General features: G+C 46.2%; 1 protein-coding gene and 1 pseudogene across 2 annotated transcripts; one reads left to right on the top strand and one right to left on the bottom strand.

Annotated features, from left to right (window-relative positions):
* The first annotated feature begins 953 nt into the window (after positions 1-953).
* Positions 954-4,723, top strand: LOC307074310 (protein shisa-like-1a; annotated as a pseudogene). Its single transcript, XR_013812801.1, has 4 exons — positions 954-1,255; positions 2,622-2,772; positions 3,443-3,638; positions 4,646-4,723. The product of XR_013812801.1 is annotated as a protein shisa-like-1a (transcript).
* Positions 4,724-6,290: 1,567 nt separating this feature from the next.
* rint1 (RAD50 interactor 1) lies at positions 6,291-18,487 on the bottom strand (the record flags this gene model as incomplete). Its single annotated transcript, XM_079734925.1, has 15 exons — positions 6,291-7,333; positions 8,710-8,828; positions 9,408-9,588; positions 10,148-10,377; positions 10,897-11,001; positions 11,520-11,614; positions 12,031-12,168; positions 12,632-12,857; positions 13,503-13,613; positions 14,967-15,120; positions 15,924-16,064; positions 16,715-16,888; positions 17,541-17,656; positions 17,743-17,868; positions 18,254-18,487. 15 exons carry the CDS (start codon positions 18,485-18,487, stop codon positions 7,093-7,095), a joined length of 2,391 nt encoding a protein of 796 aa, XP_079591051.1. The 3' UTR covers positions 6,291-7,092.
* Between the last annotated feature and the right edge of the window lie 124 nt (positions 18,488-18,611).

The raw sequence follows: 18,611 nt of genomic DNA, 5'->3' as shown, positions 1-18,611 counted from the left end.
ACGGATGGACGGTGTCAATACGGGTGCAATACACGTGATGTTCCTGACCCAGGGCCTATACACATCTGGCTGCTGTGGCCCTCCGACAGCATTCTATGAGCAGGCTTCACGTTGGAACTCAGCCCTCGCTGTAAAGGAATAATAAAAAAAAAACTACACAATTTCCCTTGAAGACCGGTCTTTAATTACTATCGACCGCTATGATGTAACTTCAAACGGGGTAAGTCCAAAACCAGACTTGAGAAGATCGAATCATAGACCCGGACACCAGGCAACGATCGACCGGCCGCCGTCGCTCACCTTTCCGATGTAGAGCCCGAGATGACGTCACACCGTCGCTGGTCCCTCCATGTCTGCGGGGCGATCTTCGTCCTGGTCTCCACCGCTGGTAACATCTCCATCCTCAATTTCTCAGTATAGTTCTAAATAAGTAGCCGCTTACACTTCTACTCACACTTAGCTGACACTAAAGAATAGGCCCTTATCACAAAGGCCTCATAGTTTGGCTGAAAACAGGTGCAGCTCATTAGGGCTTTGTAGGCATGCTAGTAACCCGTTATTAAAGCTAGGGTAGGCAATTTATTTTGAAAGCATTTTTATCATATTTGTTCTTCTCTTTACATCCCGACAGCAATCAATCAAATGCTCTGAGAAAGAAAAAAATCGTGTATCTTTTGCTGTCGCAGGCCTGTACGAGCCCAACTTTCTAAATAACCTTTCTTGCTGATTTCTCAAAATTGCCTACCCTAGCTTTAACTTCAGAAATACACATGTGGTCACCACTACTATAATACCTCTTGGATACAGGCCTATCGCCCTAGCAGGATGGTCTATGATGATATGTAGAACATATACGTGGGGTATCTTTTACTGCTTCAAACACTGCCCAACATTATAACCGTTTAGGGTGTTCAAGGAGATCAACTTCTTGGATGGCATATTGACTGGTCGCGATGATCTTATTGGCTTACAGTTTTCAAACCATGACCTAATCGTTCTCCACCCTTTCTCCCGCTCTTCCCACCACGACTGCCGAAGCCCTCTCCAGTCAGTTACGAGTGTGCGAGACCTACACCGACCACAAGGGGCACTCTCACTTCGGCTTCCACTGTCCCCGCCTGTCAGACAACAGGACCCTTCTGTTCTGCTGTTACCATAACAACACGGCCTTCAAGTACTGCTGCAATGAGACGGAGTTCCGAGGCATCATGGACGTCAACGCCAGCTCCTCCTCCTCCACCCAGAACACTCAGAAGTAAGCCCCATCTTTCAGATGCTACTTTCTGAATGCCATATAGTAGGTACCGTCGGATACAGTCTGCAATTCACGAGAAGAATCCCTTTAAAATGTGCTCATGTCAAATAAACAGGGAAGCGTGGCTTAACTGTTTTTAAGCCTTGATCCCTGAAAGGGCCTTCCCTTTTATCGTGCTGTAAAAGCGTTTAATAATTCAAGCTCCAAATGCACCTACTGCATTAAGGAATCGATAGAGCACTGAATAATACATGGAGGTCTGACTGATGCCCGTCCCCGGCTCTTTGGTGCATAGAAGAGATGGACATAAAAACAAACCAAATGGACGTGGTTGAATATTGTTCATGCATTATTAATAAGTATTATTAGCAAGACTTTGTTAACCCAGAACTCTGACACTATTCTTGGAAGTGTGAGTGAACAATAATATTAATTGACTCAATACGGCCGTAATTGTGACATTTAATAAACAATATTGACTTAATTACGGTTGAAACATTGCAACTATTACCCGCTGGGAATATCCAGGAACAAATTGCCTTGTTGTTGACCTCCTTTTTCATACTAGGACCCATATAATCAATTTGAGTCTAGGCCCACTGTTCTAGGCTAGAGAAAGTACATTATTATTTTATGAAGTGTTGGAGCCAGAATGTGGGATTGATGTGACCTTGTAACACAAAATGGCCAATAACAGGGAACTCATCCAACAGCAAGTGTTTAACCCAATTTGAGTCAATATTGACATCTTACCCTACATCATATGGTACAGGATCAATCCATAGTGTTTCTATATTACCCACTACATCACGTTTCATCGAAGCTGCCCATGGAAAATCGTACTTTCAAGGGGATGTTAACCCTCCCCCTTGGCCCTAACCAAGGGCGTAGGAACCGGGGGGAACGGAGGGGACGTGTCCCCTCCAATATTGGAGACAGGCGCATTTGTCCCACCTAAAAATTATACCGGGGAAAGAAAAATATTTTATTTTATTTTGAAAGCGCAACACTTGTCACCGCTTCTTATTCTAAAAAACTGGATGATTGAGCAATTAAAGAATTGATTTGATATTTATCAGTTCATTACTGCCATTCAAAATGTGTTTTCCATTACATTTACAAATGTATCTTTTTAGTAGAAAAAAAAATATTTGTGAATTTTTTCAGTGTAGTTAATTTATGACATATTTCTTTTCAAACTATTAACGGATCTGTCAGGTTACCGATATGTGTCCCCCCCCAATGTTAAGCTCATTCCTACGCCCCTGGCCCTAACACGGGGGTTTGGGTGATGCGTGAATTGAGATTCAACGTAAGTTGTTTAAAGTTTAGTTTTCCTTTAAAGCTGACCTTAGTTTCCTCCCAGTGACTACGCGGCCGTGATCGGCGTGTGGGTCTACGGGTTCTTCGTGCTGGCGCTGATCCTGGTGGACTTCCTGTACTACGCTGCTGTACACAGCGAGCTCTGCAGGGACTACCTGGTGCACTGGGGCCTGGGGGGGGCATGGCTTACACAGGTGAATATCTGTATTGTACATTAAGTCAAAATTAAACAAAAGGTGGTACAATTAAAGTATGTGTTTGTGGCACTTTAATATTTAAGAGAGGCCCTGGAATAGTCCTAGCTATCATCTTAATTTTATTAAAGAAATATATTTTTGTGATACCGTATTTTCTCTATTTTAAAGGCAGTATGGGAATTTATGAGAATTCTTATGAAAAAATACCACCCCTCCTTCCAGGCCTCCCTCCAAAGCCAATCCCCCGAAACACATGACTAGCTTGCTAGCTTCAGCAATAGTTCTGCCAATCCAGCGTTCTTTTGTCACTGCTTTTCTTTATTGATCAGTGTCGGGATGTTAAGAAACTGTCAACAAATAATAATAAATAAAATGCTCCTATAAAAAATAGCTTACTATGCCTTTGACGCTGCTGTCCCTACTAGCCCCAGTATGTTTTGATTAAATTGTGCGTTGATTGAATCTCCCGGTTCTCATGCGTTCGGAGCAATAGCGATACCCATACGCATGAGAACCATGGGACTCAATCGAAAACACAATCGAATCAAAACAAAGCGGGGCGAACGAAAAACGTCCCCTTCCATCTTTAAGTGCAAAATCTGCAACGTAACAACAATTTGCTGGTCGTTCATATTGAAACGTACATGATGTATCTATTGGTATCCAGGCACAGAGCCAGCCCCGGGTTGGGGACCCCCCCGCGGCCCCGAGACAGGCCATAGCGGTGAAGGCTCTTGCGTGTTCCGGCTGTCTGAACCCGCCCCGTCACCGGCAGCAGGAGCCCCAGGAACTGAAGCCCGGCCCGGGCACGGAGGGCCAGCCCCGACCCGACACATAGCATGACGTGGAGAGAGACTCCGGGGGTAGGACGTCTTTCGGTTAGGGTACAGGAACTGTAGTGTGCAGTTGATATGCTGTTACTGATGGGAAGAGGGCGAAAAAGGAAATAGAAAATAATACTCATAAAACTATAATACTTATAAAATAATACTACTTATTATTTTATGTGTTTGTCTAAATATCGGCAGGGTAAGATTGCAAATACACACACGGCAATAGTATAGCCTAAGTAGCAAACACACGCACACACACACACACACGCACACACACACGCACACACACACAAATATGTAAAACTTGGCTCCTAGTTCCAGACAAAAGGAGTGTTTAACAGTCCCCAATAGACCCCGTGTGTGACCCTAATAGTCCACATCTGTGCCCACCTGGTAATACATCACCTCACTGATGACGTTACCCCAGCCTGGCACTGATCCAAAAGTCCCAGTCTCCCACCTTTAAATAGTGGCTGAATACATTTACATGATTATTCTCTCCCACAGCCCAGTTATGTCAGCCGCTGCGCTGATGGATCACGTTTCGGAGGGACGGGTCTTTAGTCACACACGCGCTGCCTCTGCTCTAACCTCCGCGGGAAACAGCGGCCTGTCCCACACTATGCCATGAATCCTCGTTTAGGACGACTGCCCTACTTACCTGGAACACTCACAGAACGACTGTCTGACTGTCCTAATGGGCCTGGCTTGTTGTGTCCCTGTTAAGGGCTTGTTATTCCGTTGTTAACTCGTGAGTTCACGGCGATAAGAAAAGAGTGTTGATTATCAGTGTGTTTTGATAATTATGTTCATGAGAGGGACACACGAATGTGGTTCACACTGCAAAAACGTTTGTATGGCAAAGGGGAAATGTTTGTAGGGAGACTCTCTTTACATGAAGGGAAACACTAAAACACTAACAAAAGTAAAATCCAACAACGAAAATATTCGATTTGGTTTAATTAAAAACTACTCCAAGACTGGGCATCAAATGATACATAATAATTAAATAATCTTCTGTTCCTTTGGGTTTCCAGAGCTATCTGGATTAAGGTTCACGGTTCCTGTCTTGATCACGTGACCTGGCCATCTGCTGATATGTCCCGTGGACGAGGTACCAAGACTCAGATGTTGGTTTGTTAAAAGAGGTTAAAGGCATCCTGTCAAAACCAACGGTTACCTAGCAACAAGCAGGTGAAGCCGAAGAATCAGTACGGCCTAGCAACCTAGGGCAGGTACTGTATCAGAAATGGTCCTAGTTAACAAACTCCATCCAGAGACTGAACCATGTATATCAAGATCTTTTTTTCCATCTTTCATCCTTTACCTGTGTGAAATATGGATAAAGATTTGTCAATTATGAAAGCATTATATTTGAAGTGAATGGATGAACATGAACAGATTCTGGGGATACAGAAGAAAAGTTGACTTGATATCTAAATCCCAGAACAGTAAATTCAAAAAGAAGAGTTACTATTCTATTGTTGTGGTCTATGTTTGACTTTAGCATTACAGCCTTCTGTGTAGGTAAGATCCATTGTTATACACACTTTAACCATTAACGTTAATTAACACGCTCATTAAGAAATAGCAATAATGTGTAATGTGACTTATTGCGGAAACGTTTGTGTTGTAAACTAGATTTCTAGTTTCTTTGTGCTTTCCAAATGTACACTTAGCGCATCTATAGTGTCTGCCTACGTTGTATAATTTTAGTGTTTGGTATACAGATAGTATTATACATAAATAAGATCAGATTTATTAGATACCTCCTGTATACACTTCTAATGTGTTGTAATGTCATCTTGACGCTGAGGTTAGCTAAAGAGTTCACTGCTATTGTTTACCCATAATATAGAAGTAGACTACATGTTGTTTGAAGAGCTTTATCCATTTAGCCGACCTGAGAATGAGGGATCATACTGTAGCACTGAGGTGCTTAATGAGTCGGCACTTTATGAAACACTTTGTTGAGACAGCAGAGCAAAATAAATGGTAGCCTATAAACTAACTTTTATGGTGAAAGTTAAAAACGTTAACCTATGGCACAATGTGTTTGTAAATGTGTCACAAAATCGCAGGTATATACGCGAACGTGCAGATTGTGAAGCTATGCAAATATAGGATGTGGTCGGATGTTCAGTGTATAAGGACAGAGGGCTTACCGTTTAATATATTCTGTTTCATGCAGCTACTGTAGCAGTCCTGTGGCGATTCTATGCAGAAAATTTGTTTGCTAGTGTCTCTAGAACATCTATCTCGAACTCTCTCGAAATAGCATCAGAGTTGTGCAGACTATTATGATTATTATTCTTATAATTCATCATTCAGGCTTCAATTGATTATTATGAGGATACAATAAAACGACTATTTGAGGTTGTTGGTTTCTGTTCATTATTTCAAATGTTTTCAAGTCGGTTCTTACATAATTTCAGTTATTCATGAGCTATGTGTGTAAGGATATTGGACATCTATTTTCAGTATGGAATATTACAGATAAGCGTCTTTCACATGCAACTGTGTCTCCATTTTATACTTTTGTTATGTGAAAATGTTAAAGTTTTTTGTAAGAGTAAAATTCCTTTTAAATCATTTATCTTCATAGTAAGGTGAGGTGGTTCAACCGATGAAAAGACATAAGGACTCCAGTAACCATTTCATTTATTATAATCTTGCGTCATAACGAACACGTTATAAACAGCGACTACACATTTATATGGGACCCAAAGTACTGTCTCCTGCCTAAAACAGCAGCATGGACGACGATCACATCCAAAGTCAAATCGAGTTTGAAAGGTTGAAATGGCTTCATTAATTCATTAGTGCACTGGAGAGCTGGCGGGAGCTGTGTGTGTGTGGGGGGTCTATTCAAGCATTAACTAACTGTTAAGTCAAACCTCGGGGAGAGTATCGTAATTCAAAGACCAGACGTTACTGAAAGGTCGGGGGTCGTTTCCTAGCCGCTGATGAATCCTTCCACGGGCATCTTTCCGGAAAACCAACATGAATGTAAACAACGCACAGAAAAAAACAACGTTTCCTAACAAGCGTTACAAGGTCCCATATTAAACCAGCAGGTGCGAGTGTGATTAGCCGTCGCAAGCCGTTTAGGAAATCGTCATACATCTTGGTGGACACGCCCACTTGTGATGTCAGAAGAGGCAGATTTTCAAAACGGCTAATCACACTCACACCTGGTGGGGTAATACGTCACTTTTAAATCAAACCTTCGGGGGGGGGTTATCTTAATCCAAACGTTACTAAAAGAACGGCAGTTGCTTCCTAGGCGCTGATGGATCCTTCCACGGGTGAACTTCCCAGGACACCAACACGGACACAAACAACGCAGCGAAAAAGGAAAAACAAAGTTTCCGAACAAACGCCAACGCTGACTCGATCCACTCCCGCCTCGACGACCCCACCGGACCACAGGGGTCAGAGGTCACCGACCCCTCGATGGGGTCAGAGGTCAAAGGTCATAGGGTCACTGGCCGGGCCAGGACGCCCGCAGGTTGAGCAGGATGAGCACGTCGCCGGGGGCCAGGCGGTAGACCCCCAGCTCGTTGAGGGCCTGTTCCGGGGAGGGCCCCCCCGCCTGCCCTCCGGCTCCGCCCGGCCGCCTCCGGTCCAGGGAGACGCGCCCCTCCAGCGCTTCCCGCAGGAGGTCTCGGAGCAGCAGGGCCGAGCCGATGCTGAGGCTCAGGACGATGCACGCCTCCTTCACGCTGGGGGGGGGGGGGGAATAAAGGAGGCTTACAACCCGAGCAACTCAAGGGCTGATCATGGTCCCACGTTGGGGGGTGTCACGGGCCCCTGAGGACCAGGGCTGAGCGATTTGGGGAAGTAATCGAATTGAGATTGTTTTGACCAATGTTGCAATTGCGATTTTTAGAATTGATTAAGTTCCTTATGTTGTGTATTATCCACAAAAAAAATAAATAAATCATTCTTTAGTATGACCAACACAACATCGGAAGCAGTCAACGTAAAAACTGCTCTTTCCTTTGGGCCAGGCCGATGTGTTGAGATTAATTTATACTATAAACTTTATTTAACTATTGAATTGTAAAATAAAAAAAATAAAAAAATGAATCGCACTGATTTCCAGTCAGTAACAAATCACTTTGTTTTTCTTAAAACGCAGCCTTTGCGATTTGCATACCACGTTCTATTACATCGCGATTTCGATTTGAATTCAATTAATGGTTCAGCCCTATTGCGGACCCTCCTTGCGTCCACCGCAACGGCCTGACGTGCGCCTCCCAACGATGTTAACCTTGCGTTGAGGCGACGCAGCAGCAAGGGCTGTGATTGGTCCGCTTGCTAAAACCCGACGCAGAACCATAAAGGTTCACGACTGCTTTGAAGCGTCTGCGAGGTCTTTGCGTTGCGTGAACGTGGAACCATATTCAGCCCTTTAGTGGGTGCTTTTACATGCTAAATCAAAAACAGTTTTAACCTAGTTAAGGAGAACAGTTTCTTTTCTTGTCTGCCAAGTTGATTGATTTTGTTGTTTAACAAAGTTGAATAAAAAAGGTGCAACGCGGACAGAAGATTGTTCAATCATAACGCAATCTTTATCTGATGTCATTTCTTATGGCAGGGTTGTTATGGCCCCTCTCGGTTAAAGAAGACCGGTTGACCGTGGTCCTGCTGTAAAGCAAATCGAGATAATGCATCTGATTTTCATTGAACCACTCTAGGCGTGGTCCTATTGGTCCTCCTCGGCCACAGGCTTCCCAGTTTACAAAATCTGGTTCAGACGACTAGTGACGGTACTTTTTGTGTCACGTCGAAGGGATTTGAAAATGCCCGGGACAAAATGGACCCAGAGACAGAAGCACCTTCGTTGGGCAGTTCCAAGTTGCTTGGAAAAGGGGAAAATGTTAAAAAGGCTGTATATCAGCTGATGGCTTCAGATCCATTTTTCTGCTGCACATTTCCGTATCACTATTTTGAAGATGATCTAATGATACAAAACTAAAATAGGAGCCTTTTAACTGTAGTGAATTCAATATGTGCACACATTCGACACCCTTTCGCCAATATGGCTACTACCAACTCCTGTTTAACGCTTTCATTCCGACACAGAGACACTTACTGCTTAAAGAAGTTCTCGGGTCTCTTGCAGTAGTGGCCGAACAGAGGAAACAGATTCCTGGTCATGTCAAACTGGAGCTGGGCTGCCCCGCCCTCGTTGAAATGGTTATACAACACCACCTGAGAGAGAGAGAGAGAGAGAGAGAGAGAGTGTGTGAGTGCGTGCGTGCGTGCGTGCGTGCGTGAGTGAGTGAGTGAGTGAGACGGACAGAGAGCCAGACAGCGGAGAGATGGAAAAGACAAGAGATTCTTTATGAAGATGAATTGATTTTTACAAAACACCTCGTTGGCTACTGGCCGAAGTTAAACATGTTCATTTTAAGTTGCATTCCGTGTTTCCACCAGATAATTCCCACGCTACATCGTAACCCATGGAGCTGGTAGCAGAGAGACGTGGGTCGGCTCAGATCCTCATGCTTCGACGTTAACACATCATTTAAGTGGTTCCTTCTATCTGCACTCGGATCACATCTAACACCCCATCGGCTCTCAGAGATCGCCCGAACCGAGGTTTGGGCGATCTCGGAGAGCCGATGGGGTCAGTTGTTGCCGGGTAACGGAGGGTAGAGTGTGGGGACGTATGGGGAAGGGAAACATCCGTTTCCCTTCCCCATACGTCCCCACACTCTACCCTCCGTTACCGGGCATAGCGACGCCACGGTACGGCACGGCACGGCACGGCACGGCACGCCCACTCACGTCCTGGTACAGGAAGTTGTTGAGCCGGTCGGCGAGGCCCTGCCAGGCCGTCTGGAAGAGGGGTCCGCACAGCAGCTGCTGGAGGATCAGCAGGTGGTCCCGCACGCAAAGCATCATGGGACACGCCGAGCTGGACAGGGACATGGTGGCCTGGTCACACTGGGAGGGCAGGGAGAGCCACCTGGGGAACGCACCGGAGGGGAACACAGCGCGGCGGTGAGGCTCGAGGATGCTGGTTAGTGGTTTGACCGGTGGAGAGGACTTTCAAACTGGGGATTACCACACGCATGGCAGCCGTGTTCGGGAGAGGCAAGGAGAATACTGAGTTTGAACTTTCACATCCAAAATGGACTCGAGGCCTTTATGACGCAAGGGATTGTGACTTGCTGCGGTTCTTCATTTAAAATAATAGATTGTTAAGCAGGCTTCACGTGTTCTGGAGGTTTGTTCCAGATCTGTGGTGCATAATAGCTAGAAGCTGCTACATCACGCTTGGTTGGAAGCTAACAGTGAGCAGGTCCCTGATGCCTGAAGATCTTCAGTGGGCTCATAACACACAAGCAGATAAAAGATTTAATTTGGTCTTAAACAACCCAAAATTTTGATTTTTTTTTTTTAGAAACTGTAAAAATTGATGCACTGTCCCTTTAAATCTCTTCCCAGTCAATTATACTGTAGTGTTCAAACTCCTCCTCCCTTCATTCAAAACGAGGTAAAGTGGGCGGGGCCTGTCCACGGACCTGTCCTGGCGGTACAGCTGCGCCTTCTCCCGCACGTCCTTCATGACGGTGTCCAGCAGCCGTCCAATCATGTCGCCCCTCAGCCGGTCCAGCAGCGCGAGCAGGGACTCGAACAGGGACCCCTCCAGGGACGCCAGGCGCCCCGCCTCCATGGGGCCCAGGACCGGCCGCCCGCCCTCCGCCTCCACCTCGCCCAGGGACACCACCGCCTGCTGCAGCTGCAGGAAGAACTGGGGGGGGCGGAGCTAGGCGTCAGTGCTGAGGCTCTGAGTGGAGCCGCACGCTGGAGTGTATTTGCTGCCACCTACAGGTCGGAAACGGTACTGACTGAGGTGGTTTCGGAAAGCTACTATTGGACATTTATACATCGAAAAATAAGTGCAGAGAGGCCTCTGCGCTGCTTTTGAATGATACAATATATAAAAATAAATTAATCTACAAGAAAATAAAAATCACCACAATAAATAAGAGACCTTAGTGAAGAAACTAGTGAAGAGATTAGAGTGTACTTTAGGGGAAGAGAGTATAATACTGAAAGCTCTTCTACCAAACGGCTGTTAGGACTTTATGTTTTTCTCAATGGTGTTTGTAGCTAGCTCTTGTAGCTAGGTGTGTAGCGCTAGGTGTGTAGCTAGCTGTGTAGCTAGGTGTGTCACTAGGTGTGTAGCCCTAGGTGTGTAGCTAGGTGTGTAGCCAGGTGTGTAGCCAGGTGTGTAGCCAGGTGTGTAGCCAGGTGTGTTACCACCCACCACGTTGTCGGCCCAGTCGGCGAGCACGGTGGAGATGTAGTTGGCGGCGTTGAGGATGGCGCTGTAGCGGGGGCTCAGCGGGGAGCGCGACTCCTCCTTCATCACCTAGGCAACGGACGGGACAGGGCCAGGGTCAGCGGGGTCTGGGTTCAACGTCCATCTGTAACACGCCCTACCCGTTCATTAGTGGTGGCATCTAAAAGAGTCTGCCAAACAAGTTTAAAGTAAAGTGAGAAGGTAAACACTGCATGACACAATGAGGGTCAAAGCAGATAGTGTGTGTGTGTGTCATTCTCCTGAAAGACAATAAATCCAATATTAAATCTAGTAGCTTGTCGAAGAAGCAGAGGATTTTATGTGTTGACATAAATAACCAAAAACCAAAACCCTGTTTTCCAGTTTTTTTCCACAGATTGAATGTTCACTTCAACCAAACATATAAAGATACGAGACACAACGTAACATGAATGTCTGATAAGACAGTGAGGGAACATAAATGTGTTACAAAAGGTGTTGAACTGAACAACACAAGAACCCAATCTGCGTACGGCCTAGTCTGTGGTCCACGGCCCACGCTCCCGTCTCTCTCCCAGCGGCCGGGGGTCAAACGCTCCGGCGGTTACCTGCGTGAGACGGATGCGGAAGTCGTCCACCAGCTCCCTCTGCAGGTCCAGGAACGCGAGCTGGGCGCGGACGCAGGGGAGGGAACGGTAGCGGTCTGACCCGCACCACGGGGGGAGATAACATCTGGTTACATCACATGACACGACGTGACAGAACATGACACGACGTGACAGAACATGACGTGTACACGGCGACGTACAGGTCAGTCATGCCTGTGGGGGGTGCAGCTCCACACCGTTGACTAGAGCGCAGTAGGAAAGAATTTTACGAAGAAACTACATCCAATGATAATAATTGTAGATTGTATATAAAATAATAATAAAAAAATCATTATTACATATATAATAATATATACAATAATAACGTTTTCGGAACATGCTAGGAAAACTAAAATAATTACGAAAAAGCTTTAACATGTGCCAAGGAAAATCTTGCAAAGAAATTAACAAATAAAACAATAAACCAACAAAGCCTAAAGGAAAACGCTGACAAAGGTGGGGGGGTCCGTACCGGTGATGACCAGCAGCAGGGTCATGAAGGTCTCTGCACAGTCGGGGGCCTTCAGCTCGTCCACGTCGCTGATGTCCCGGTACTGACAGCTCCACGCGCCCTCGCCCGACAGCATGGAGTCCACCTTCTCCAGCGCCACTGGACGGACGCACGGACGGACGGACGGAGAGGAGAGAGAGGAGAGAGAGGGGAGAGAGGAGGAATGAAGACCTCTTTAAACCTGAATATTATAGGAAGCATTTCTACTTTCTATTATCCAATCCATTTTATATCTAGTGCTTCAAAAGTGATGAGTCAAACTTACAACTTGCATACAAAATAATAAACACAATCACATAAATAATCTGGAGCCCGACCAATGTAAATTTCCTCTTACCGATATATCCGTATCGGCTTATATGTTGACTGCTATGTATCACTATGAAAACCGCCAATATATATATACATATATATATATGTATGTTAAATATCAGCCGATATATCAAGATCGGAAACCTTTCACTTCCGAATATCGGAATCGTCTAAAACGCTAAAATCCCGCATCGGTTCGGGCTCCAACATGAATCCTCCTATCTTCATCTATCTTCCCCCCCCGGCGTACTCTTCCTCTCCACGGTGAGCCACTTCTGCAGCGTGGCGTCCTCCAGGGGGATGTGCAGCAGGCCGGGCAGGGTGGCCGGGTACGCCTGGGTGCTGCGCAGCTCCTTCTCGAACTGCAGCACCTCGTCCACCAGGTGGCAGAAGAGGGTGTCGTCGTACAGCAGACGGGGCAGGTCGTGGGCCAGCTTCTCCTGGGCCAGGCTGAGCAGGCCGCGGCACAGCTCCACCTGCACTCACGCAACGGGGAGCCCGGCGGCGAACGGGGTCGTTACTCCACGTCTGCAGACCAGTGTTCCCAGAACGATATTGTTCTGCGTTGACTGGATGGTATTGTGTGGCACGGTTGGCCGTTTGCAATGTTGACACTGCTGCTTTAAATTCCTTTATCCAAACCTATGTTTGGATAAAGGAATGAGATGACTCCCATCTTAATGTCTTTACACTACTTTAGTCTTCCGACGTGATTCCCTTTTCGGATGAGACCGGCCAGGGTTGGATAAAGTTATTATGGCTCTCCACAGACGATTCTTGAAGATTCTAAACTGACATAAAACCATTAAATTAACCGTATTGTATCCAGCTCTTTAGAGCGCCAGAGGTAACAGGAGAGGTTATGCCTTGAACAGCTGAATTTAATCCCATTTATAATAACGGCTTGAATGTCCAAGAATATTTAAGGGCTTGTATCGGATGTCCACGCTTTGAAACAACTGAGGATTCAGAAATCAATCTTGCTAAGATGATATCAAGTTATTAATAACTCATATAACAGTTATTAATACAATACTGCTGATCAACTGTTTTCCTTTTACGTTGAAGACAAAGCCTTCCAAGAACAGAATGAATGTTTGGTCGGGGCCAAACCAACGTACCCTGGCGTTAACGTTGGCTCCAGTCCGGTCCAGAATGGGCTGGATCTTGTCATCCATAAAGGCTGAGTTGTTCCCCATCCACATGAGAATCTGGGTCAGGTACCACTCAGGCTGTGGGAGAGGAAACACACATTGGGGACGGGATCTGTGTGTGTGTGTGTGTGTGTGTGTGTGTGTGTGTGTGTGTGTGTGTGTGTGTGTGTGTGTGTGTGTGTGTGTGCGTGTGTGCGTGTGCGTGTGTGCTTTACTCTGACATTTATTTACTCAACAGCCAACAGTTTTAAAACTTACATTTCTGAAATATAGAAATTAGAAAAATATAGATATTATTATTTATAGTTACATAAATTGTTCCTTAAAAAGAGGGGGAAGGACAGGAAATGATTGTATTGATGCACTTAATAATTGTTCACAAGCTTTCAAACCACGGTCTTCCAGGGCTCTTTCTGGGCTTCACATTCCCCCATTACATAACACCCCGATTGCTCGCTGCGGGACAAGAGAATTCCTCATCATGGGCCCCCTCCTAACGCGGGCCAGTGAAGCAGGGCAGACCGATTTGGGATAAAGATAATCGCAATAATCTAATTGGGATTATTTCGACCAATATTGCGCTCGCTGTTTAGTATGCGATTTTTCTTTTCGAAGTTCCTTATGTTCGGTATAACTCACTAAACAAGCAATAAATCATTCTATAGCATGACAAACACGACATTGGAAGCAGTCAACATAAAAACTGCTCTTTCCTTTAGGCCAGGCCGATGTGTTGAGATGATTTCCTGATCGCAGTGACCCGGGATTGATTTCTGCCCGTGGTCCTTTTACTGCATGTCCTCCCCTCTGTCTCCTATACCCTCCTGTCCATCTCACTCTATGATAAACCACTTCTATTCCATCGCGATGCCACGATGTAATAGAACGATAAATCAAAAAATTGGTTGGGGGATGATGAAGTCGATGATGTGCATCACCCAAGTGGGTGCTACACACTGGTGGTGGTTAGTGAGGTCCCCCCTTCACTGTAAAGCGTCTTTGAGTATTTTCTATGGCAAGTGACCGTGGTATAAGCGAGATAATGCCCTTGGACACCTGTCCAACATTAGTTCCGTCCGTTAATGCTTGTTTATTTGAATTGGGAAAAAAATTAAACAGTCCAAATGTTAAAAATCGACTTTGACCCTCGGGAACGAATAGTCGAATATTCTGACCCCTCCCTATCTCCTATACCTTCCTGTCCATCTCACTCTATGATAAACCACTTCTAGTCCATCGCGATGCCGCGATGTAATAGAACGATAAATCAAAAATTGTGCGTGATGACGACGGCGATATATTCTTTCTCTTTCTTCTGACAAACTGACTTATTGTAAGCCGCTTCGGACAAAAGCGTCCGCTAAGTGCCCTCAGTGTAAAGGTCAAAAGTGACGCCGGGCTGGCGATCTTCCCGATCTCTGCCGGGCTCACCTTCCCGAGGGAGTTGGTGGTCCGGTTGCCGGTGAAGTGGTAGCGGAAGCGTTTGGTGAGCGGCAGCACCATGATCTGGACGGGCAGGGAGAGGGGCGACGCCAGGGGCACGCCCGGCTGCGTGGTCAGCGCCTTCTCCGATATCAGGTCGTCACTGCCGGGGGGAGGAGTTAGGGAGAACAACGACTGTGGGGGGGGGGGGGGGCGGGGTTTGTGTTTTGTAGAGCCAATGCCCTAATAATAATAATAATAATAATAATAATAATAATAATACATTGAATTTGAAGGCGCCTTTCTCGGCACTCAAGGGTACAAAGGTACACTAAAGTCATTAAAAATAAACAACAATAAGAGTAATAACAATAGTAGGAGACATGGCTATTGGCGTCAGGTGGAATTGGTAGTTCTGATAGCCTTGGTTGTGTTCCCAGTTCAGCTGCGGCTTTTGTGACAGGATATCCACCTCGATGCTGGGAGAGGCGAAATAGGATCTTTGATTCGCCTAACTGATTCCTCTGTTGCATACAGGCAGATGGACAGACTGACGCGCGCCATCTCATAAAACCACAGCCGTTGAAACCTGAGACAAACACGCAACGCAAGTGCAATGTTTTGGAGTCTGTTATGCACGCACGTATTTGTTTTGAACAGAGGATGTTTAAAGTACTGCATAGAATGACACAAAATAACATCATATCCAAAACTGCCATCGGCTTACAAACTGTTCACAATTTTGCTGTTATTATTAATTATAATCAAGCCCTGTGAACATTGCTGGAGACCATATTTGGACGCGCAGGAAGTGATGTAGTTCAACCACTTCAACCTTAACAAGACACTGTGGTAGTTAATAAAGCAGTTTTTCATGCCTCAGCTTGAGGCAACAACGGCACATTGTACAGAGGAATGAACCACACATAGTACATGATGGTAGCAGTTTAAGGTTTTAAAGGATACGACGTCTGTAAAGCCATCAGCTGGGACACCAGGAGGTCCAGCTGGCTGCTGATCTCCTGCGCGTTGGCAGGGGGCGCCAGAGGCTGCATGGGCGGCGAGATGGACGGCCAGTGAAGAAGAGTTAACAGTTCTTCAAAGTCACTGTCAAAAGAAACAAATTCAAATTACAAACAACACGTACAAAACACTAAATAAACAGTTGAATAGCTACCTCAACATCAAACTGAGGTTTCTGGTCGGCTCAAAATAGTCAGCATTTATATTTGTTGGAAGGTAACCAGAGATAGAAATGCTGTCAGCCGTGCAAAGTATTTTGCTCAAAGACTGAGTCAATATTTAAGCTGAGAAATAGAACAGGCTGTCCCTCTCTCCGGATTGCAGACAGCCATCTCCTCAGTGACCTTATTATTCAGTACTGCATGGCGCAGGAAGCTACTTGAGTGCTGCCGTGAGCCAATGGGCAACTATAATCAATGCTGGTTCAATGTAAAAAGTCCTTGTTAAGTGTGCCTGTGTTGCATGTATTGTTTCATGTTTACAAATTTGTGTTATTGCAAATCAGGTCCATCTTCAACAAGAGCCTCAGTGTGTGTGTGTGTGTGTGTGTGAGTGAGTGTGAGTGTCATAATAAGACAACCAGTATAAATCAAGGTCAAAAATCACAAACTAAAAGATACCACTACTTCACCTAATAGCCAAAAAACGCCCACAAACAACAGAATTCGCTACAATCTACACACAGAAAGCCCCATCAGAAGACTAGCGGCCTAGGTTGACCAACTTGCTCAGACCTTGCTAGACGATCCTTGATGATCTTGTGCCAGAAGCGCAGTGTTGCTCTCAGGAAGCCCTGCAGGTGACGGCAGCTGGACTCCTGCAGCCCGGCGTCCAGGGTTGCCATGGCAGCCACCGAGTCGATGGCCTCCCACACGCTGTTGGTCATCAGGCACTGCTGGATACGGTCACTGGAGGGGGGGGGGGGGGGGGGGGGGGGGGGGGGGGGAGAGGAGGTTAGGTGGACAGAGGGGAATGAGGTATTGGTAAAGGACGCATGTTTGACATCATAGGATTGATTCAGAATTCTGCAGCGATTTAATACTTTGCTCCATTGAAGGTAGGGTATGACATTTGGCGAAAACAGCCTGAGTAAAATAATCCCACCCCTCCCTTCAGGCCTTCCTACAAAGCAACTCCCCCAAAATTACATTACTAGCTCGCTAGTTTTAGCAACAGTTTTTGAAGAAGACTCCAATCATGCACCATTATTTCAATCATTTTGGATAAAACATGTGTCATAATTGGGGACCTGGGAGGGCACATGAGACCTTATACGACTTTGATATGTCATCGCCAGTGCAAACCCACAAAATCGGTCATACAATTACATTTGGTTAAGTATACATTATCTGCACCCCTTTGCAATGTCTAGATGTTATACTGCGGTGCCGCGCATGCCTTATACTGTGCCACTCCCAGGCAACCACTGCTAAGCGAGTTTGACTTCTACAGTGTTGTTTTCCTCAGTGTGTTAATATTATGCTAATATATGCGGTTAAAGTTTTGAGTCATTATGACTTTTACTGAATCATGCATTCGAGTTCGCGCTCAAAGCCGTACCTTAGCTCCTCTATATGCTGAAGGCACTGCATGTATCTCATACTCCTCTCCATAGTGTCCACATGGTCGATGTTCTGGCATAGCTCGTCTACCCAGGGCTGGGCCTCCTGTAGATGCTGGCGGACAGAACTGCACGTTAGTACTGCGCGCTGCGCGTTACGATTCGGTCACCGGGAGATGCGTCAGGGCTCGGTGCGCTAACCTGATCTAGGCTCTTGGAGAGGACGGTCTGTCTCTTCAGCAGGCCCGTCATCGTTGCTTGGGCCTCTTCTGCAGCATCAAGTGCTGCGGACACTTTCAGAGGCGAAGAACTGGAAGCGGACAACACCTTGACGAGAGACAGAATACATGTTCAAAAGCTCTACACGGCTTATGATACATTCTCCTCTGTCAAGTTCGGTAACTCGATCCAGTGCCGTGTGTAGAATGTAGTGTCATCTAGCGGAACGGACTTGGTCGATCTAATTGAATATTAGATTCATAAGCATGTTTAATTAGTGGATAGTCCCATGCAATGAGAAATCGTTGTGTTTCCGCTACTTTAGATGAGCCCTTTACATCTGCATAAGGAGTACCTCAACCCACTCCTTATTGAGCTGGACATTGGCCCAGGCCACGAAACGACGTGACACACACAAGATAAAGTCGATCGACAGTATAGACGTAGGTCAGAAAGTTGTTCTCGTACAACAGGTGCGGCGGTGGCTGTTTACCTGCTCCTCCAACATCCCCTTCTCCGCTCGCACTTTCTCCAGAAGCTCTGCGACATTCTTCAGCGACTTGAGGTCGCCGCCCAACTCCTTCTGCACGAAGTCGAGCACGAAGTCGTGGTGCGTTTCACCGTGAGGCGATTCTGAGGCGGGATCTTCCTTGGTCTCGGGAACAAAGTTGGATTTATTTGTTGATTTCTGCATCTTGCCGTCGTCCTGTGTGACAGCCGCGTCCATCTTTCCCACGTAGACAGCGCTCGCCTCTCCTGGTTGGTGGGCACAAGCCACGCCCACATGATGTACGGGCTGCGTGTTGGGACAAACCGAGCCGAGGCCGACGCGAGGAGCATCAATGTGGCGA

The sequence above is a fragment of the Pollachius pollachius genome (genome assembly GCF_949987615.1).
Source record: "Pollachius pollachius genome assembly, chromosome: 4".
In the NCBI taxonomy this organism is placed as follows: Eukaryota; Metazoa; Chordata; class Actinopteri; order Gadiformes; family Gadidae; genus Pollachius; species Pollachius pollachius.
Note: the sequence above shows the minus strand (reverse complement) of the source record. Positions and strands in the feature narration are given on the sequence as shown.